General features: G+C 39.6%; 1 protein-coding gene and 1 pseudogene across 1 annotated transcript in view; one reads left to right on the top strand and one right to left on the bottom strand.

Moving 5' to 3' along the window:
• ZYG11B (zyg-11 family member B, cell cycle regulator) overlaps window positions 1–22947 on the top strand; it is a 76613-nt gene extending 53666 nt beyond the window's left edge. The window contains exons 11-14 of the mRNA XM_059038057.2: window positions 6639–6836; window positions 6962–7014; window positions 8108–8205; window positions 21359–22947. Of these exons, the coding sequence (XP_058894040.1) occupies window positions 6639–6836; window positions 6962–7014; window positions 8108–8205; window positions 21359–21549 (540 nt within the window). The 3' untranslated portion in view covers window positions 21550–22947. The remainder of the gene's footprint in view (window positions 1–6638; window positions 6837–6961; window positions 7015–8107; window positions 8206–21358) is intronic.
• On the bottom strand, window positions 350–892 carry LOC131741344 (mitochondrial pyruvate carrier 2 pseudogene; annotated as a pseudogene).
• Window positions 22948–23414: the final 467 nt, after the last annotated feature.

Raw genomic sequence — 23414 nt, 5'->3', positions numbered from 1 at the left:
GGATGCTGGATATTTTTATTTTCCTATAAAATAATCTTGAATTTTGTTCTGGGATTAATTGACTTACTTTTAAACAGTTTGATCCTATTTGATATTGCTTCTTTTTATTATTATTAAAAGTTTGCTGGGCTTCCCTGGTGGTGCAGTGGTTGAGAATCCACCTGCCGATGCAGGGGACACGGGTTCGTGCCCTGGTCCGGGAGGATCCCACATGCCGCGGAGCGGCTAGGCCCGTGAGCCATGGCCGCTGGGCCTGCGCGTCCGGAGCCTGTGCTCCGCAACGGGAGAGGCCACAGCAGTGAGAGGCCCACATACCGCAAAAAAAAAAAAAAAAAAAAAAAAAGTTTGCTTTATTTTTCTGTTGAATCAAGTACTACCTCCCAATTACAGTTAGATTTTATGCATTACAAACGTCAGCACAGTTAGCATCACCTCACTGACAACTGAATAATAAATCAAACTAGGTCCCAGTGGTTATGTCCACATCTAGGTTGTTAGGGTGATCAGAACTCTTATTTGTTTGCTTTAGCTTTTAATCCTTGGTTATATCTCCAAATACGAAAGAGCTGAGAGGCTCCTGCTGTCCCAACAAATAAATTAACAGCAAACAGACTCCAGTTTTGGGGGATAATTACAAGTGAATATCTTGACCAAATCTTGTAGCCATCAAAACAGCAGATTGGGCTGTGCTGAGTTTTTCTGCAGGTCTGACCATGTCAGCCAATCCAGCACACACCAACCCCCATTTCATAATTGGAACCCAGAAAAATACTGTTCTGGCACCTGCTGGTTGGTTGTACAACGCCCTCAATTTCTCAGGCAGCAGGAGCTCCACTTTATCAAGTACTCGGTGGTAGGTGGCACGCAGGCCCTGGGCGCCGGTGGCTGACATTTCTGCAGACGAGTGATCGTGGGCAGCCGGGTGGGGCAGTGGCCGCATGCTCGTCCCTAGCTGGCAATGAAGGGCAGCTGGTCGCTTTCCCCTGCCTCAATGCCTCACGCCCTCTTCTTCCCCAGGGTGCCCTTCCTGCAGCTCAGCCTGCTCCCCTGTGAACCACCCAGTGGCCCACGCCCAGAGAAGTTTGTGAGGGCGGAGTTGATCTTGCTTTTATGATATATTAGGAGGATCCAGAGCAGTGCTGAGGCTAGGGCTGATTATTCTGTGCTACTGAAGCAAGACCTTCCTGAGTACTCTGCTCAATGCCCTGTGAATGAAGAGTTTTTCCAGAATGGATGGTGAGAACAAGCATTATTCCTGGCCCTTTGTGAGTGCTGGGAACTTTTCTCTAATCTCTTTGATGGCTCTTTTTCTTCCCTCAAATAGTTTTCTCACAGTCAGAGGATCAGTACTCTGCTGAATAGAGTGCTACTCCCTGCAGCTCTCTGGATTCTCTCCTTGTACATTGTCTTCTCTCTGGTACTCTGTCCTATGAATTGCCTTGGTCTCCCTGGACTCTCAGCTCCATCTCTTCAACTCCTTGAGCCCACTGGGCTCTGCTTTTAGTTCTATATCCCTGTGCCACAGCCTGGAAACTCTCTCAAGGCAGTATCTCACCTTGTTTGTTTTCCATCTCTAAAGGTCACTGTTCTTTATTACCTGATGTCTAGTATCTTGAAAACTGTTGTTTCATGTTGTGTTTTTTCATTTGTTTCAGAATGGAGAGTAAATCTGGCCCCTTTTAGTCCATCTTGGCCAGAAAAAAGAGTCCTCATCAATCTTTCATTAAATAGATTTGAGAATGAGAAATTTGTCTTTTATACTTTTTATATTTAGCCACGTATTTCTCATACTACTGTTTTTTTTTTTTTTAACATTTCTTTTAGTGTAGGTAAGCTGGCAATGAATTTTTGTTTCGGTTTTGTTTATGTGAAAAAGTCTTTTATTTTGATTTAATTTTCAAAAGATAAATTTTTGCTCACTATTGAAGTCCAAGTGGGTATTTTTCTGTTGGGTTTTGAGGTTTATAATTTTCATAAATTTGAAAAAATTTTGGCCATTATTTCTTCAAATATATTTTTCCGTACCCTCTCTTATCTCCTCTCTTTCTGAGACTCTAATTACAAGTATGTTAGATTGCTTAAAATTGTCTCAAAAGTCACAGAAGTACTCTGCTGGGTTTTTTGGCAGGTTTTTTCCTTTTTTTCTTTCTGTGTTTTGACTTTGCTGTTTTCTATTACTGTTTTTTAGTTCACTGATTATTTTTTCCCTGCAGCATATCATCTGCTGTTAATCTCATCCAGTATATTTTTCATTTCAGGTACATGTATATATTATTTCTAGAAGTTACATTTAGATCTTTTTTATATCTTCATTTTTTTTCTCCTCAGGCTTATATTTTTCTTTCATTCATATCATATTTATAACATTTATAATAGCTGTGTTTTTAAATTAATTAATTAATTTTATTTTTTTTGGCTGCGTTGGGTCTTTGTTGCTGTGCATGGGCTTTCTTTAGTTGCGGTGAGTGGGGGCTACTCTTTGTTGCAGTGCTCGGGCTTCTCATTGCTGTGGCTTCTCGTTGCGGAGCATAGGCTCTAGGCACATGGGCTTCAGTAGTTGTGGCATGCAGGCTCAGTAGTTGTGGCTTGCGGGCTCTACAGCACAGGCTCAGTAGTTGTGGCGCACATGTTTAGTTTCTCCGTGGCATGTGGGATCTTCCCGGACCAGGGCTCAAACCCATGTCCCCTGCATTGGCAGGCAGATTCTTAACCAGTGTGCCACCAGGGAAGTCCCTATAATAACTATTTTAAATCCTTGTCTACTGATTCTATTATCCCTGTCATTTCTGGGTCTATTTTTATTGATTGACTTTTCTCCTGTTTAAGGATCATGTTTTTCTGACTCTTTGTATGCCTGGTAATTTTTAATTGGTTGCAGTCATTGTGAAATTTAATTTACTTTGTTGATTAGTAGTTTTGTTGTTTTCCTTTAAAGAATCTTGGACTTTGTGCTGGCATTCAGTTAAGCTACTCAGGGATCAAGTTGTTCCATTCAAAGCTTATTTACAGGCATACCTCATTTTATGCACTTCACAAATACTGTGTTTTTTACAAATTGAAGGTTTGTGGTAACTGTGTCGAACAAGTCTGTCAGCACGATTTTTCCAACAGCATTAACTCACATTGTGTTTCTGTGTCACATTTTGATAATTCTTGCAACATTTCAGAATTTTTTCATTATGATTATACTTGTTAGGGTGATCTCTGATCACTGATGTTTGACGTTACTATTGTAACTTGCTGAAGGGCTCAGATAATGGTTAGAATTTTTTAGCAATAAATATATATATGTATATATATTTTTTAACACTATAGTTTTGTTTTAAAATTTATTTATTTATTTATTTTTGGCCATGTTGGGTCTTCGTTTCTGTGTGAGGGCTTTCTCTAGTTGTGGCAAGCGGGGGCCACTCTTCATTGCGGTGCGCAGGCCTCTCACTATCGCGGCCTCTCTTGTTGTGGAGCACAGGCTCCAGATGCGCAGGCTCAGTAACTGTGGCTCATGGGCCCAGTTGCTCTGCAACATGTGGGATCTTCCCAGATCAGGGTGCGAACCCACATCCCCTGCATTGGCAGGCAGATTCTCAACCACTGCGCCACCAGGGAAGCCCAATAAATATTTTTTAATTAAGGTATTTACATTGTTTTTTTTAAGACATTATGCTTTCGTACACTTAATAGACTATGATATAGTATAAACATAACTTTTTATGCACTGGAAACCAAGAAATTTGTGTGGCTCACTTGATTGCAATATTTGCTTTATTGTGGTTATCTGAAATCAAAGCCACAATATTTCCAAGGTATGCCTATATTTGCTTTGTTAAAGTGGCTTCAGATCAGCCTTTACCCTACTACTTTATCCTAGTTACTCCACTACTATCAAATGTTTTGGTTTTTTTATGAGATCTCTTCACTCTGGTTGGTGAGAATGTCAACTATTCCTAACCCTGCGTGACTTTGGGATTTGTTCACGTACTGCTTTCTGGTGGTTCTTTCCTTGGCCTCATGGAGTTTCACTCCGTATCAGTACTCAGCCAAAGATTTTAGGGGATCCCTCTGCAGATGTCTTTCTCTCTTTCTCTTTTCTTTGGAACTTTTTCCTCTACATTGCTCTGTTCTACAAATTTTTGCTGCCTTGGCCACCCTGAAGACTGATCTCTGTCTCCTCAACTCAGCAAAACTGCCAACTCTTTAGGTTCCCCTTATATGCGTAGCAATCTAGAAACTGCCCCATTTGAATATCTTCTCTCAGGGGTCACATTCCTGTATAGCTAGTTGTCTGCTGTCTGAAAACAGTTCTCGCATATATTTTGTCTGATTTTCCAGTAACTTGTTTATGGCAAGAAAGAATGGCCATAATTCTTTTGATGCTCTATTCCAAATCTTTCCTTATCTGTTTTTTTTTTTGTGGTACGCGGACCTCTCACTGCCGTGGCCTCTCCCGTTGCGGAGCCCAGGCTCCGGACGCGCAGGCTCAGCGGCCATGGCCCACGGGCCCAGCCGCTCTGTGGCACACGGGATCCTCCCGGACCAGGGCACGAACCCGTGTCCCCTGCATCGGCAGGCGGACTCCCAACCACTGCGCCACCAGGGAAGCCCTGTTTTTTGTTTTAATGGTGCTGTCTTTTGCATTTTCATGTGTATGTGTGTGTGTTTAACTTTTTAAAATCAGGTACTACATTATATTACATGAGGTTCTTGGGGGAGTCTAATTTTCTACGGTATTTGATGATTTCACTCATTATGGATTGTTTTCATTGTGAATTGTAATTTATCACCATCTGTGGGGCTTTGAGTACAAGGTGGGTCCTTCTCAGAGGGTCTTTATATTTCTTTCTGTCAAGCTTCCCCAAGCTTGAAGGAGACAGAGGACTATCTTTTTAAAATTTGTTTATTGTTAAAGGCATATCTATGTTTGCTTTTCTTGTCACTATAAAATGATACATGCTGTGTTAAAAAACATAAATAGGGAAGAGTATAAAAAATGAATGTGAGGGCTTCCCTGGTAGTGCAGTGGATAAGAATCTGCCTGCCAATGCAGGGGACACAGGTTCAATCCCTGGTCCAGGAAGATCCCACATGCTGCGGAGCAACTAAGCCCGTGTGCCACAACTACTGAGCCTGTGCTCTAGAGCCCACGAGCCACAACTACTGAAGCCCATGTGCCTAGAGCCCATGCTCCGCAACAAGAGAAGCCACCACAATGAGAAGCCCGAGCACCACAACGAAGAGTAGCCCCCGCTCACCGCAACTAGAGAAAGCCTGCATGCAGCAACAAAGACCCAACGCAGCCAAAAATAAATTAATTTTTAAAAAATGAATGTGACATGCCTTTTCTTGTTTGAATATGTGAGATTAGAGAGGGGCATAGGAGACATTGATTTATCCTCACTCTTCCATGATTGGAAAAGAAAACTTGTTAGTCGTTACAGAAAATACATTTGGACACGATAGCTTTCGTTTTCATTTGTTATAGAATGATTTAAGCTAGGGAGTGAATAGTTTCTTACCAACGAAAAGGCCAGGGTTTTTGTTTCCTAAGAAATGGAATCAATGTGTTAGGAAGAGAATTATGGTTTCATAGTAGATCAAATGAAATTTTAAGAATGAGGATTAGGGACTTCCCTGGTGCTCCAGTGGTTAAGAATCTGCCTTCCAGTGCATGGGATACAGGTTCGATCCCTGGTCGGGGAACTAGGATCCCACATGCCATGGGACAACTAAGCCCATGCGCCACAACTATTGAGCTCGTGTGCCTCAATGAGAGAGACTGCGTGCTGCAAACTACAGAGCCCACGCACTCTGGAGCCTGCACACCACAGCTACAGAGCCCATGCACTCCGGAGCCCGCGTGCCACAACTAGAGAGCCCGTGCACCGCAACTACTGAGCCCACTCACCAGAACTAGAGAGAGATGCCTAGGCACCACAACAAAGAGCCCGTACGCCACAATGAAAAATCGCGCATGCCTCAGCGAAGATCCTGCGTGCTGCAACTGAAACCTGACGCAGCCAAAAATAAATAAATAAATTAATTAAATTAAAAAAAAAAAGAATGAGGCTTAATCTTCAGAGTAGTGAGAAAAGTTGAATATTAGATCGTTTTGGAGAAGATCAAGCACAATATAAATTGGCCAGAGGCCAGATTACTTCTTTTTTATGTATCTATGTCAATACACTCTTTCACTGAGGTGTAATGCTTTGACAGTTCTTGCCTTGTATTAGCTCCAATCTCTAGCCCTTACTTTTGCCCTTGCATGTCTATTAAAACAGTTCTCTTGCCCCTGCAGGCCAGTGATAGCCTATTATGCTCTAGTTTGATTCCCTGTTTACATTTTGTCCCACCAAAAAAGTTACATATTTAAAATTTGTTTGCCAGATTTTACTCAGCACTTCTAGATATTTTATAGCAGGAAATTTTTAGGTTATCTAGTTTACTATTTTACCTGAAACAGAACTCGCTACTGTTTCTTTATTATTTTATTTTTGGGGGAGGAGAGGAATAAAATCATCTGTAATCCCACTGTGCTAACATAGCAACAATGTTCGCTTTTTTCCATACATATTTAAATCATTGCAGTGTCATTTAGCCATTTATTATACATATTATTTTAATTTTTATATCTTTTTTTCCAGAACAATATAGCTGAAGTACAAGAATTGCATTCTGAATTAATGTGGAAGGATTTTATAGACCACATCAGTAGCCTTCTACATAGTGTTGAAGTGGAAGTCAGTTACTTTGCAGCTGGAATTATTGCCCACTTAATATCTAGAGGAGAGCAAGCTTGGACATTGAGTCGTAGCCAGAGGAATTCTCTTCTGGATGATCTGGTAGGGTAATTTGGTGTTTTTTGGAAGCATACAAACAACATTCATAATGGTTAAACTGTCAAACCCTCATAATGCAATGCTAAATAAATATTGTAACCCTTTCTTGTGTGCTTTGTGTCTTTCAGCATTCAGCAATTTTGAAATGGCCAACTCCAGAGTGTGAGATGGTAGCATACAGGTAACTAGCAAGATAATTAATATTAAGCCAGTAATGTAGTCATTTTGCTTGTGTAGAGATCATTCCTATTAGATGTAGGTTTTACCCTTTGGCTTCTATCTTCGTACTGGCTTTAAAATAAAAGTATTTTTAATTTATTTTGCTACCTATCATTCATCATTCCTTCCTTCATTCTACATTTATTAAAACAGGTGCCAAGGTCTTGTTCTATGCTTGAAATTCAAAGATGAGTAAGATACGGTGTTTCCATACAAGAACTTCACAGCCTAGTGATGGAAACCAAATGTAAATCAGAAATAATTCACTCCTATGCTAGTTATGTACATAGAATGCTCTGAACGTGCACTGGAAAGTGGTAAAAAGCTTCCAGAGGAAGTAGATTGTGAGCTGAGTTTTGAGAGATAATTAAGTAGAGACAGAAGATTTTAGGTAGAGTATTAATGCAAGGAGGTCTAAAACGAGAACACATTTAGAGAACTAGAAGTAGCACCTGATTTGTTCAGGGAAACAGTTTATAATAATTTATTAAAGGGCATACTGGATTCTAACTTTGTTTATGACAGGTGACTTGATGGATAAGTTACTAATACACCAGAAGTATTCCAGATTGCTGCATAAATATTATTATTGCAATTTATTTTGTGGTCTACTTTATAAATGCTGATGCTGCCAACACTTTTGATTCCAACTTATGTTCTATACATTTTTGGGCAGAAGACTTGTAGAAATAGAAAGGCTAATTCTAGAGCTCCGTCATGGTGTTGTTCTGGTTAGTTATCAACTAACATCTCCTTATCTAAGTTTCCAAACCAAAGTCTGCTATTCTTCAAATGTGTATCTTCAAGACCAACAGGTGCTTTTGAGAAAAAGTATGTTGTTCTGATTGCCTTCCATCTTCTGTCAAGACTTTTTGTCTGAATATACTCATTTATCAAATGGCTAAGACAAAGAAAAGATGTTCTATAGAAGCTCATTTATATTATATAGTTTAAAAATAGCAGGATGAAATTTCTGTAGCAAAAAGCTCAGGAATCATTGCTTTAGAAAATGACACTAAGTATAGGATGTAACTTTTATTCTTTTGAACTTTTAGGTCCTTTAATCCATTTTTCCCGTTACTTGGCTGTTTCACAACACCAGGAGTCCAGCTATGGGCAGTTTGGGCCATGCAGCATGTCTGCAGCAAGAATCGTATGTACCAAAAAGAGAACTGTGTTTTTCTTTTTCAAGTGAAATTCTCCTTACACAGGAAAGCCATTTCTAAATTGTGTTTGATTTTTAAGGACACAGACTTTTAAAAATACATTGTAAGAGAATCTTAAGTTATGAACTAAATTTATACTTTCAGAATGAGCTTGGCAATAGTAGAAATCAGTGACAGTGGTGAATGACACTTGCACTGTTCTAAGAAAGAACTTCAGACATCTTCATAGGAGTTTCTTGAGTCTTAGGCTGTGCATGCCTAGGGTGAGACTTCCTGAGGCCTGAGAAAGAACAAATACCAAGGAGCTGCTAACTGAACGACACATGGAGCTTACACAGGTTAGAAAATATTCGAATTCCAAACAGTGGAAAGAACTTAATACCCAGGACATTCACTACAGATGCCAGAAAAGATTAAACTAGCCCTAAATTAAAGGTTTCTCTAAGGCAACCCTGTGAAGCTTAAAAGCAAGTCTTGAAATGATGAAGCTGCTCTGCAAGTAAACTGTCAGAGAAAAACTAAGCACTCTTTTAAAAAAGACAACAAAATCTATACACTCAACAACATGTTTAGTTATATGGTAAGAGTTGCTAGATGAAAGATGAAGCAGAAAAATATGACCCATAACCAGGAGAAAAATAAGACAATTGAAACAGACCCAGAAATGGTAGTGATGATGGAATTAGCAGGAAGAAAAATTCAAACTTTTTAAATAGATACGATCCAAGATTTTAAAGAAAACATGAAATTAAGAGGAGGAAAAGTAATGTTTAAAAAAAATAATTTGACATGAAAAATATTTGGGTGAGCTTAAGAGTAGATACAAATAAGAAAAGGTTGGTGAAATTGAATACACAGCAATAGAAAATATCCAAACTGAAAGAAAGCTGGTTTAAAAAAAATTAGAAAGCAAGAACACCAGAATTATCCTGATATCAATACCAGGCAAAGACATAAGAAAATTACTGAACAAGATCTCTCATGAGCCTAGATGAGGAAATTCTTAAACATTTTTTAACAAATGGAACCCAACAGTATATAAAAAGGACCAAGGAGGTTATTCCAGGAATGCAAAGTTGGTTTAACATTTGTAAATCAATGTGTTTCTTCCTATTACCAGACCAGGAAAGAAAAACAATCTGATCATCTCAGTAGATGCAGAAAGAGCATCTAAGGATATCCTACAGCTAACATCAAAATTAATAGTGAAAAAATAAATGTGACTGTTTCCCCTCTAAGATCAGGAACAAGGCAAGGATGTCCAACCTCACTGCTATTGAACATTGTAATGAAGGTTCTGTCCAGTGTGATCAGGAAAGAAACAGAAGGCATCCAGATTGGAAAGAATGAAGTAAAACTGTTTTTATTCACAGGTGATGTGATATCTATGTAGAAAAATCCCATGAAATCTACAAGAGGGCAACTAGACCTAATAAGTGAGTTTAGCAAGGTTCCAGGATACAAGATCAATATACACAAATCAGTTGCATTTCTTTATATTAGCTGCAACCAATATAAATGAAAAAATGACATTTACAGTTTTACCAAAAACTATGAAATACTTAGGGATATATCTGACAAAGATGTACAAGACCTGTACACTGAGAAAAACAAAGCATTGCTGAGAGACGTTAGAGAAGGCCTAACCAAATAGAAGGACGGCACTTATGAGTTAGAAGACTTACTATTGTTAAAATGGCAATTCTCTCCAAATGTACTGTCGATTTATATAGTCCCAGTCAAAATCTTAGCAGTCTTAGCAGAAGAGAAATTCACAGGCTGATTCTAAAATTCATACAGAAATGCAAAGGACCTAGAATATTGAAACAACTTAGAAAAACGAAGAACAAAATTGGAGGAGCTATACTACCTGACTTCAAGACATACTATAGAGTTACAGTAATCAAGACAGGTGTTTTGTGGCTCCAAATGTGTGTTTTTTCCGTACCTCATCAAGCAGTTCACTTAATTCTCAGCAGACACTGACTGGGTGTCCAACAAATTTAACTCAATTCTGACACTGTCTACCTGGAGATAGTGTCAGATCCCACAGGTTAAGGGCTCAATCCCACAATACTGCTGTCCCTCCTTCAGATGCCAATCCCAAGTTTATGTTGTTACCTGTGCTTCTGACTGACTAGCTGTAGATCTGAGGTTCCCACAACCCCCGCCTCTGGTTCAATTAATTTGCTAGAGCAGCTCACAGAACTCAGAGAAACATTTAATTATATTTACCAGTTTATTATAAAGGATGCAGATGAGCAGCCAGATTAAGAGATACGTAGGGCAGGGTTTTGAAGGATTCTGAGCACAGGAGCTTCTGTCCCCATGGAACTAGGCTGTCCCACCATCCAGGCATGTGAGTGCATTCACCAACATGGTGAATACTCCCTTGCCCTGGGAGACATTTTCATATGATAAACTGGACTAATTATTAATGACTGAATGGGACTTCAGTAATATGCTAGTATCTGTTAACTGTTACAATCATTTTGTTTTAAGGGATCTGTCATCAAAGACCAGAAGATATAATAAGAACTATATTTGGTCTTTGTTCCTGGTTCCTAGCACAGAACTCCTCAAACCTTTATAATTTCCTGAGTGAGAGGAGTGTCTTTTGTCATTCATAAGGATCCCCTTTTGACATATGGTAATGAGGTGACAGAGTGGGATGTCTCCCAGGGCAAGGCCACTGTGGTTTGCAGGCTTCCAGTAGATTTTGTAAGGCTCCAAAAGCAGAAGTGGTCTTAGGGTGAAGTCATATATTGCTCTTAAGCTAAGAGATAATATCTCTTGCTCTCAGCCTTTTTTTTTTTTTTTTTTTTTGCGGTACACGGGCCTCTCACTGTTGCGACCTCTCCGGTTGCGGAGCACAGGCTCTGGACGCACAGGCTCAGTGGCCATGGCTCACGGGCCCAGCTGCTCCGTGGCATGTGGGATCTTCCTGGACTGGGGCACAAACCCGTGTCCCCTGCATCGGCAGGCGTACTCTCAACCACTGCGCAACCAGGGAAGCCCTCTCAGCCTTTTTTGATGTGTTAATGTCATATTGAGTTAGTCTCTTATTTCATAGCCTATTTATTCATTCCTGTACCCTCAGCTCCGATTCCTCCTTCTCTTCATGTACACTCAAACTTTTCCACCTTTGGAGGAGACATTAATTTTGGCCACTGTGTTGGTCTAGATGGCCAACAGCAATACTAGTCTAGCAAGTGTCTCCCCCTCAGTCCGCTGTCATTCAGATAGGGTAAGATTACATAGGTGCAGAACTAGTGGGCTGTTTTTACCACGAGGCAATATTGTTGCATTCAGTGTTATCCCCAATTTTGTCAGATGGAGTTAAGGCATAACCCAACCCATTAGGCCCTTGGGAATCCTGACAAAAAGATTTTACAACATAGTTACAGTTTCTTGCTTAGGAATCATCCCTGCTTCCAGCATTTTAGTTGCAGCCTTGGTTCTGTGACCACTGTAACAGGTAGGGAAATTAAAAAACGTTGTGATATGGGGAAGAAGAAGAAAAAAGTATAGTCATTATACCAGTATCCTCCCTTAGCAAGAATTACATAATCATATCAACATCCTTTCCCACTCCCTCTTCCCCAGGTTCCCCAGAAAAACAGGAGAATATCCAGTGGGGACGTTCTATCTATCTATCTAGTTGTGCTGGGTCTTAATTGCAGCTCACCAGCTCCTTGGTTGCAGCATGTGGGCTCCTTAGTTGCAGCTCCAGAGCTTCTTAGTTGCGGCATGTGGGCTCCTTAGTTGTGGCATGCAAACTCTTAGTTGTGGCATGCATGTAGGACTTAGTTCCCTGACCAGGGATCAAACCTGGGCCCCCTGCATTGGAAGTGCAGAGTCTTATCCACTGCTCCACCAGGGAAGTCCCTAGTGGGGACATTCTTTTAGCTCCACTCATTGAGTGTGAGCATACATATACTTGTGAAGGTGTGAAAGCTAGCCCTTCAGGCCTGTATCTCCCCGCTCCTTCCCACCTCTGATTTTAGATAACTAATGTTTTAATTGCCCATTCCAATTCTCTATCAAACTATTACTCTGAGGAGGATCTCTCTGCCCATTGTTGGACATTGTAGGATTAGAAAATGTTTTCCTTGACTCTGTCACTTTTTGCCTCAAAATGCAAGAGGAATATGTCTAGATTCAGTCCATTTCTGCATTGCTGCAGTTCCTCCATATCCTCTCATCTCATGGACTCAGGTGGCTACCTCAAGCAAGCACATTGGGATATCTGCTTGTCAGTTCCAGTCAGCTTCTGAACATGGAAGAGAGTTCTTCTGATGGGCACAGACATGTCCTGCCTTAATGACCAGGTTTCCATTGCCCTTGTATCCACCACATGGCTAGACCATTGGCCACTGTCCATGAAAAAACCCAAACAGAGGCTTTTACCACTATTCAATTTTTCATCCTTGCTGGGAAAACAGCATGCAGTTCAGTCCACAGAGCTGTTTTGGTTTTACCTCTTTCAATCAGAATGGTGGCCTTCCAAACAGGATGTTGTCTGTTTACCTTGGAACTTCTATCCACAAACCAAGCAGCTGTTTGTTGATTGTTGGAGAGCTGTTTATAGGGCACTGTCCAAGTGACTATACAATCTGGCAGCTCCCTGTGCAGTTCTGAAGTCAGTCCTAGGGACTGACTAGGGGGAAAGAGGCTCCCTGTTCATGAGTTATCTCCTTCTTGCATTCTGCAGGTAGCACAATCCTATATAAACCAATTCTGTTTTATTATGGAACTCTTCTGGGCACTGCCATCCCCATTAGAGTGTTTCTCTGACATCACTCAAAACGTCTTGGGTATTTCAGGTTTGAAGATCATTTTTTGTCCTTCAGTCATGAGGGTAGCTTCAATTAATGTCAAATAGCAAGGTAGTAAATATCCCTCAAATGGAAATTCTCAAGTCCAGAGTCCCAGTAATCATCTCTGGTAGGCACTCACAGGCTTTTTCCATAAACCCCAGTCAGTCCTTCACATAGGGCTGTGGCACAGAGAATTTGTCCCTACCAGCACTCCAGCTTCTAGTCTACATTGCATTGACTTGGGCAATCTTACTGGTTCCCATTTAGCATGTCCAGTTAACATTGCTTGAAAGGTGGATTTACCTGCTTTCTGTTTTATGATGTTAGGTAGTGGAAACATTTCCCAGTCAATGAAACGTTCATCCTCATAATACCATCAGGTAAAAGAAATGTAACCACTTCACATAAAGTCTGTTCAACCATACCAATTCTCCTACAAACTTTTACCTTAATTCTGTTAACCCTTATATTCCTAACTGTAATCATCCACAGATTTTGGTTTTACAGTACTAGGTAGGAGAGTGTTCCCCAGCCAGACATAATACTCATTTCCATAAAATATTGAGGCAAAGGGGACACAACTTCTTTACGTAAAGTCTGTTTAAACATTCCAACTTTCAGGACTTCCTTGGTGATCCAGTAGTTAAGTATCTGCCTACCAATGCAGGGGACGTGGGTTTGGTCCCTGGTCGGGGAACTAAGATCCCACATGCCTTGGGACAACTAAGCCCACAGGCTCTAGAGCCCGTGGGCCGCAACTAAAACTCGATGCAGCCAAATAAATAAATAACTTTTTTTTTTTTTTTTTTTTTTTTTTGGTAGTATGCGGGCCTCTCACTGTTGTGGCCTCTCCCATTGCGGAGCACAGGCTCCGGACGCGCAGGCTCAGCGGCCATGGCTCACGGGCCCAGCTGCTCCGCGGCACGTGGGATCCTCCCAGACCGGGGCACGAACCCGTGTCCCCTGCATCGGCAGGCGGACTCTCAACCACTGCGCCACCAGGGAAGCCCTAAATAACTATTTTAAAAAAAACACTCCCAACTTTCATAATCCTGTCAATCCTTACACTTTTTTTTTTTAACTCTGTAATTGTAGCCCACATTAGGACTTCACCAGGAACTTCTCCACTTTCTAAGTTACCCACTCTTGTGCAAAAGGCTTTAAGTCCCCAGTAAGGAGTCAAGCCAAGGATTCCTGGCCTTTTGTCAATCTTTGCCTTGATTAGATAAAGCAATTGCTGGTCAGGTTTGGATTCATCTCTAAATTCCATTGGTTGGGACTTCCCTGGTGGCACAGTGGTTGAGACTCCGTGCTCCTAGTGCAGGGGGCCCGGGTTTGACCCCTGGTTGGGGAACTAGATCCCACATGCATGCTACAACTGGGAGTTTGCATGCCACAACTAAGGGGCCTGCCTGCTGCAACTAAGACCCAGCGCAACCAAATAAATAAATAAATAATTTTTTAAAAAACCCAAACATTTAACAAAACTCTTAAAAACATAAATAAAAAAATAAATTCCACTGGTAACTTGTACTGTTAGTAACTGATTGCAGCACAGCTGCTACTCCACATCATGGAGTAGCCACCCAAGAACCAAAGGTTCCTTATCCCTCACCTTTTTATCCTTTCTATTCCCTAACCACATGTTTCCATAAGCCAGGACCAGGATAGCAAGTCCCACTTCTGACACCAATTCTGATATGTGTGTTTTTCACATCCCACCAAAAAGTTCTCCATTTCTCAGCTGACATTGACTGGGTGTCCTACAAATTTAGTTCAATTCTGACACTTTACCTGGAGATAGTGTCAGATTCCACAATTTAAGGGCTCAGTCCCACAAAACTGCCCTCACTTCAGACACCAATTGGAAGTCCAGGCATAAACATAGACAAAGAATGTTCAAATGACCAGAATAAAGAGTACAGAAACAGACCTATACACATATGGTTAGTTAGTTTTCAACCTAAGTTCAAAGCAATTCAATAGAGAAATAAGAGTCTTTTCAACAAACAGTACTGCATCAAGTGTATCTCTATCTGCAAAAAAAAACAAAAAACAAAAAAAAACCAAACAACTCTGATTCATACCTTGTATACAAAAATTAACTTTTGGGACTTCCCTGGTGATCCATTGGCTAAGACTCCAAGTTCCCAGTGCAGGGGGCCCAGGTTTGATCCCTGGTTGGAGAACTAGATCCTGCATGCATGCTGCAACTAAGAGTCCATATGCCACAACTAAGAAGCCCACATGCCACAACTGAAGATCCCTCATGCCACAACAAAGATCCTGCATGCTGCACCTAAGACCTGGCACAGCCAAAATAATTAATTAAAAAAAATTTAACTCTTAATTGATCATAAGTCTCAATATGAAACCAAAAACTATTAAAAGTTTATAGAAGAAAGTGTGACAAAATATTTGTAACCTTGTCTTAGGCAGATTCTTTTTTTTAAAATATTTTTATTGGAGTATAATTGCTTTACAATGGTATGTTAGTTTCTGCTGTATAACAAAGTGAATCAGCTATACATATACATATATCCGTATATCTCCTCTCTCTTGCATCTCCCTCCTACCCTCCCTGTCTCACCCCTCTAGATGGACACGACACAAAGCATGGTGCTGATCTCCCTGTGCTATGCAGCTGCTTTCCACTAGCTATCTTTTTTACATTTGGTAGTGTATGTATGTCTGTGCCACTCTCTCTCTTCGTCCCAGCTTACCCTTCCCCCTCCCCATGTCCCCAAGTCCATTCTCTATGTCTGCGTCTTTATCCTGTCCTGCCTCTAGGTTCTTCGGAACCTTTTTTTTTTTTTTTTTTTTTCGGTACGCGGGCCTCTCACTGTTGTGGCCTCTCCTGTTGCGGAGCACAGGCTCCGGACACAGGCTCAGCGGCCATGGCTCACGGGCCTAGCCGCTCCGCGGTATGTGGGATCTTCCCAGACCGGGGCATGATCCCATGTCCCCTGCATCGGCAGGCGGACTCTCAACCACTGCACCACCAGGGAAGCCCACTTTTTTTTTTTTTTTTTTTTTTTTTTAGATTCCATATATATGTCTTAGCATACGGTATTTGTTTTTCTTTCTGACTTACTTCACTCTGTACAGACAGTCTCTAGGTCCATCCACCTCACTACAAATATCTCAGTTTCATTTCTTTTTATGGCTGAGTAATATGCCATTGTATATATGTGCCACATATTCTTTATCCATTCATCTGTCGATGGACACTTAGGTTGCTTCCATGTCCTGGCTATTGTGAATAGAGCTTCAGTGAACATTGTGGTACATGACTCTTTTTTAATTATGATTTTCTCAGGGCATATGCCCAGTAGTGGGATTGCTGGGTTGTATGGTAGTTCTATTTTTAGTTTTTTAAGGAACCTCCATACTGTTCTCCATAGTGACTGTATAAATTTACATTGCCACCAGCAGTGCAAGGGGGTTCCCTTTACTCCACACCCTCTCCAGCATTTACTGTTTGTAGATTTTTTGATGATGGCCATTCTGACCGGTGTGAGGTGATTCCTCATTGTAGTTTTGATTTGCATTTCTCTAATGATTAGTGATGTTGAGCATCCTTTCATGTGTTTTTTGGCAATCTGTATGTCTTGTTTGGAGAAATGTCTATTTAGATCTTCTGCCCATTTTTGGATTGGGTTGTTTGTTTTTTTGATACTGAGCTGCATGAGCTGCTTGTATATTTTGGAGATTAACCCTTTGTCAGTTACTTTGTTTGCAAATGTTTTCTCCCATTCTGACTGTTGTCTTTTCGTCTTGTTTATGGTTTCCTTTGCTGTGCAAAACTTTTAAGTTTCATTAGATCCCATTTGTTTATTTTTGTTTTTACTTCCATTTCTCTAGGAGGTCGTCAGAAAGGATCTTGCTGTGATTTGTGTCTTAGAGTGTTCTGCCTGTGTTTTCCTCTAAGAGTTTTATAGTGTCTGGCCTTACATTTATGTCTTTAATCCATTTTGAGTTTATTTTTGTGTATGGTGTTAGGGAGTGTTGTAATTTCATTCTTTTACATGTAGCTGTCCAGTTTTCCCAGCACCACTTATTGAAGAGACTGTCCTCCATTGTATATCCTTGCCTCCTTTATCAAAGATACGGTGACCATAGGTGTGTGGGTTTATCTCTGGGCTTTCTATCCTTTCCATTGATATATACTTCTGTTTTTGTGCCAGTACCATACTGTCTTGATTACTCTGGCTTTGCAGTATAGTCTGAAGTTCAGGAGCCTGATTCCTCCAGCTCTGTTTTTCTTTCTCAAGTTTGCTTTGGCTATTTGGGGTCTTTTGTGTTTCCATACAAATTGTGCAATTTTTTGTTCTAGTTCAGTGAAAAATGCCAGTGGTAGTTTAATAGGGATTGCATTGAATCTGTAGAATGCTTTGGGTAGTATAGTCATTTTCACAATGTTGATTCTTTCAATCCAAGAACATGATATATCTCTCCATCTGTTTGTGTCATGTTTAATTTCTTTCATCAGTGTCTTACAGTTTTCTGTATACAGGTCTTTTGTCTCCTTAAGTAGGTTTATTTCTAGGTATTTTATTCTTTTTGTTGTAGTGGTAAATGGGAGTGTTTCCTTAATTTCTCTTTCAGATTTTTCATCATTAGTTTATAGGAATGCCAGATATTTCTGTGCATTAATTTTGTATCCTGCTGCTTTACCAAATTCATTGATTAGCTCTAGTAGTTTTCTGGTAGCATCTTTAGGATTCTCTATGTATAGTATCATGTCATGTGCAAACAGTGACAGTTTTACTTCTTCTTTTCCGATTTGGATTCCTGTTATTTCTTTTTCTTCTCTGATTGCTGTGGCTAAAACTTCCAAAACTATGTTGAATAATAGTGGTGAGAGTGGGCAACGTTGTTTTCTTCCTGATCTTAGTGGAAATGGTTTCAGTTTTTCACCATTGAGAATGATGTTGGCTGTGGGTTTGTCATATATGGCCTTTATTATGTTGAGGTAAGTTCCCTCTGTGCCTACTTTCTGGTGGGTTTTTATAATAAATGGGTGTTGAATTTTGTCGAAAGCTTTTTCTGCATCTGTTGAGATCAAATTCTTAAATATGCACAAAAGTATGATCTACAAAAGAAAAAACTAGTGACTTCCCTGGCAGTCCAGTGGTTAAGACACCACACTTCCACTGCAGGGCATGCGGGTTCAATCCCTGGTTGGGGAACTAAGATTCTGCAAGCCACACAGAGTAGCCAAAAAAGAAAAGAAAAAGAAAAACCTGCTAAATTGGACGTGAACAAATCAAACTTAAGGACTTCAGCTTTTTGAAAGACTTTGTCAAGAAAATGAAAAGTCAGTGCACATACTGGGTCAAAATTTTCAAATCACATGTCTGATAAAGCATTTGTGTTCAAAATATACCATGTACTCTCAAAACTTAATGATCAGAAAACAATACAAGAAAATGGACAAAAGAGTTGAACAGACTTTTTACCAGAGATTTACAGATGGCAAATAAGCACATGAAAAGATGCTCAACATCATTAGGATAGATGTATAGATCAATGCAATAGAATTGAGAGTCCAAAAATAACCATGCATCTATGGTTAATTGATTTTTGACAAGGGTGCCAAGACAGTTCAGTGGGGAAAGAACAGCTTTTTATACAAATGGTGCTGGGAAAACTGAGTAGGCACATGTAAAAGAAAGAACTTTGACCCTTACCTCATTCCATATACAAAAATTAACTCAAAAATGGATTACAGGCCTAAGTATAAGAATTACATTTACACATACATAAGCATATAAAACTTTTAAAAGAAAACATAGGTATAAATGTTTATGATGTTGGATTAAGCAATGATTTCTTATATAGGACACCAAAAGCATGTGACAAAAGAAAACTAGTCTAATTGGATTTAATAAAAAATTTTAAAACTTTTGTGATTTATTTATTTATTTATTTTTTGTGGTACGTGGGCCTCTCACTGTTGTGGCCCCTCCCGTTGCGGAGCACAGGCTCCGGACACACAGGCCCAGCGGCCATGGGCCACAGGCCCAGCAGCTCCGCGGCATGTGGGATCTTCCCGGACCGGGGCACGAACCCGTGTCCCCTGCATCGGCAGGCAGATTCTCAACCACTGAGCCACCAGGGAAGCCCAACTTTTGTGATTTAAAGGACACCATCAAGAAAGTGAAAAGATGACTCCCAGCATGGTTGAAAATATTTGCAAATTATATACCTGATGAGAGATTTGTTTTCAGAATATATAAACACAATAGTAAAAAGGGAAATAACCCGGTTTAAAAATTGGCAAAGGATCCGAATAGACATTTCTTCAAAGAAAATATACAAATGGCCAATAAGCACATTAAAAGAAGTTCAGGACTTCCCTGGTGGTCCAGTGGTTAAGACTCCATGCTTCCCCTGCACGGGGCACGGGTTTGATCCCTGGTCGGGGAACTTAAGATCCTGCATGCCACAGGGCATGGCCAAAAAAATAAATTAAAAAAATAAAGATACTGTCATGATGGCAAAAAAAAGTTCAGCATCATTAGTCATTAGAAAATATAAATTAAAGCCACAATGAGGTGTAAGCCACTTTACACCTGCTAGGAAGACTGCCTGTAATCAAAAAGATGGACAATGACAAGTGTTGATGAGGAAGGACATGAAGCAACTTTCTCATTCATTGCTGATGGGAATGAAAAATTATACAACCATTTCAGAAAACAATTTGATGATTTCTTATAAAGTTAAACATACATTTATGGATGGATCTAGAGACTGTCATACAGAGTGAAGTAAGTCAGAAAGAGAAAAACAAATATCGTATATTAATGCATATATGTGGAACCTAGAAAAATGGTACAGATGAACCAGTTTGCAGGTCAGAAATTGAGACACAGATATAGAGAACAAATGTATGGACACCAAGGGGGGAAAGTGGTGGTGGTGGGGGGATGGGCGTGCGATGAATTGGGCAATTGGGATTGACATGTATACACTGATGTGTATAAAATGGACAACTAATAAGAACCTGCTGTATAAAAAAATAAATACAATAAAATTCAAAAATAAAATAAAATAATTTAAAAAATAAACATACATTTAGCATTTGCCCATCATTTTAGGTATTTTCTTAAGATCCAGGGAATGAAAAGTTCCCAAAAAACTTGAGAAAGAATGATTATAGCATTTTTAGTCATTGTAATGAAATGCTCAGGGAGAGAGAACGTCCAACAAATGTCCATCAGTACAATAGCATTGAAAACATGTGACATATTCAATGCAGTGGAATACTTCTCAGCTTAAAACAACAAAAAAAGATTACATACAGGTAACAACTTGGAAGCATCTGGAAAACATCATGCTGAGCAAAAGTAGACAGACACAAAAGGTTACATGCTGTCCATTTATAAGAAGTTCTAGGCAAAAGTCTATATCACAGAAATTAGAACAGTGCTTACCTGGGATGAGGGGTGCAGGGGAGATTGACTTCAAAGGTCCACAAGGAAACTTTTTAGTTGTTGAAAATATTCCATATCCTGATTGTGTTGGTGGTTACACAAGTGTATACGTTTGGCAAAACTCATAAAACTATAGATTAAATTAGGTGTGTTTTATTGTGTGTAAATTAGACTTTAATAAATATGACTAAAACTAAAAAAATAAACTTTAAAAGGCATGTGTAAAAAAAGGCAAAAGGCAAAAAAATATTTAAAAATAATGAATACTGCATGTACATTATGACTGCTATTAAATTTTTATTTATTTTTGGCTGTGTTGGGTCTTTGTTGCTGCATGCAGGCTTTCTCTAGTTGCAGCGAGTGGGGGCGACTCTTCGACGAGAAGCGCGGGCTTCTCGTGGCGGTGGCTTCTCTTGTTGCGGAGCACAGGCACTGGGCGAGTGGGCTCAGTAGTTGTGGTGCGCCAGCTTAGTTGCTCTGCAGCATGTGGGATCTTCCTGGACCAGGGCTTGAACCCGTGTCCCCTGCATTGGCCGGCGGATTCTTAACCACTGCGTCCCGAGGGAAACCCTACGTTTTTTTTTTAACATAGGAAATGCATAAAAGTGTAACTACCCATCTTACTCATGATTTGGGGTCAAAGAAGATTGTGTGTTATGGTTATGATTTTTATATATATATATATAAAATGGTATGTGTATGATCTAGGTGTGGGCCTTGTAGTGTAGGCATAATATCATTACAGAGATATTTTTCATGCTCTAACTTATGTTAGTGAGCAATAACGAAACAGCTTAAACTTAAGCAAAAAAATAAAAATTATTCCACAAAAAAACAAATTAAGTTTTTTAAGGAAAGCTCTTTCTCCTGTTTTCTTTCAGCCTCCAGGTATTGCAGCATGCTGATTGAGGAAGGAGGCTTGCAGCATTTATACAACATCAAAGAACACGAACAGACTGATCCTCATGTCCAACAGATTGCTGTGGCCATTCTGGACAGCTTAGAGAAACACATTGTACGCCATGGAAGACCACCTCCCTGTAAAAAGCAGCCCCAGGCCAGACTAAATTGATAGCTATAGGTAATTGGATAATTGAATCACAGAAATTCTTTTTGTGATAGGTTCACTTGGAATATCTTACCCTCTCTGATGTTTTGGGGGTTTCTACAACAAGAGTCATAAAGTGAGTATGGGATTGATAATGTACAGTACTGCCCATGTGAACAGTCTCTGATTTGTCTTGTGATTTTTAACTTATCAGATGAGAAGAGTCTCTTCCTTCATCATTGCCTTTTAGGAAAATTTCCACATCCTTCAGTGTTTGAACTTACCTGTGCTTAAAATTCTACAGTTTTATGAGGAAGTTTGCACGGACCCTTAGGCCAGACTTTTCTGATCTTAAAGTCCCTTCAGTCAATTTGCAGCTTCACATAAGCTGTTAACCTGATTTCTGGCACTGCTTCGGTTGTAAATTTTATATTGCTTCTGTATAAAATGCCTTTATTTTCTGTCTGTGTATCTTTTATAAGATGTCCTTCTTAGTGTGAAAGAATGGAAATCTGAGTCCTCTCCTTGTGAAAGCTACTCACTGGCTGGTGCCAGGATGGCTGGCAGAAAATATATTAAAAAGAAAAACTACTAAGGGAAAATAGAGTTTAGGAACTGGGAAAAGGTCTGCTCTTGTGGTATATAGTTTTTAAACTGGGACTGGCTAATCTTCTGGAGCCCACCTCTCCTGAGGCATTGTGCAGTAGCTTGTTGTTCATATTTATTCCTGGAGGCATGGGCTGCTGCTTCCTACACAGACGGCTGGTTGCTCTCAAGAAATATTTCCCCAAGCACCACAGTATAAAATATTACAGCATTCTGCATTAGAGATGAACTGTCTGAAGTTCTTTATGTCATATTGTTGTGAAAATGTGAATTTTACAAAAATCGTCTCTTGCTCAAACAGACCATCCTTTTCCCTCTATTTCAAAGTCATTTTGTTCAGTGGAATAGAGACTACACATGGTATTATTACCTGCTCACTTAAAATACCATTAACAACAGTAAATTTTGCCATGAGAAGTTAATTTTCTTTTGTTTCAGACTACATGTATCTTAATATTTTCATGTTGGGGAAGGATATCCACATCTCACTGCCAAAAGTAAACAAGAAGAATTAGACTATTGTTCAGTGTAATGATTCTAGTCGCAGTGCATAAAAGGAAATATTTTGTGATGGGTTATTTTTTAGACATTTGCCTTTCCTTTAAGAGAGTTGTTACACTAGACTAAAGAATCAGTTATCAATAATGGCAGTTGGGAGGCAGCAAGTCACCAAGAGAGTTATTTTCCATTAAACAAAAAAAAAAGGCGAAAGATTTATACGATCTGAAGAGAAATCAGAGTATCCATCTTAAATTTTAGTTTGTGAATAAAATTAACCTGCAGTCTTAGATGACTGCATTTTTTTCATAGATGGCCAAAATGTTTTCAATAGAGATTTTAAATAATACGTTTAAAATCATGGTGATTATTCAGAAGCACTTTTATTTAGAAAGGAGCTGGCTTATTAGTATGCTGATAATATTTTTGACATACACATTTCATACCACTATAGCAGTAGTCATACTTGAATTATTTGGTACTCCTTCACAGGAGTGAAAACTTAAACTAACTGAAAATAGATATTTAGAATCATTAAAAACCATATTAAATTGTGGGTTAATTCTGACTTAACTGGTTTAAGGAATTTTTATAGGTGTGAGGTAAGTTTTCACAGATTAATTGTTTCAGAGGAAACGGAAAATTCTTTTAAAAATTTCCCCCTTTTTCTGGGTTTTAAATATCTAAGGCAAAATGTAGAAAATAGGATGGCCTACAAAAGCTTGGAGTCGCTAGCTATGTAGACCATTTCTAGGTCTTCTAGCTTCTGTAGTTAAGGAAAAACC

The sequence above is a fragment of the Kogia breviceps genome, chromosome 1 (genome assembly GCF_026419965.1).
Source record: "Kogia breviceps isolate mKogBre1 chromosome 1, mKogBre1 haplotype 1, whole genome shotgun sequence".
Classification (NCBI taxonomy): Eukaryota; Metazoa; Chordata; class Mammalia; order Artiodactyla; family Physeteridae; genus Kogia; species Kogia breviceps.
This window is presented reverse-complemented; position numbering and strand designations above follow the sequence as displayed.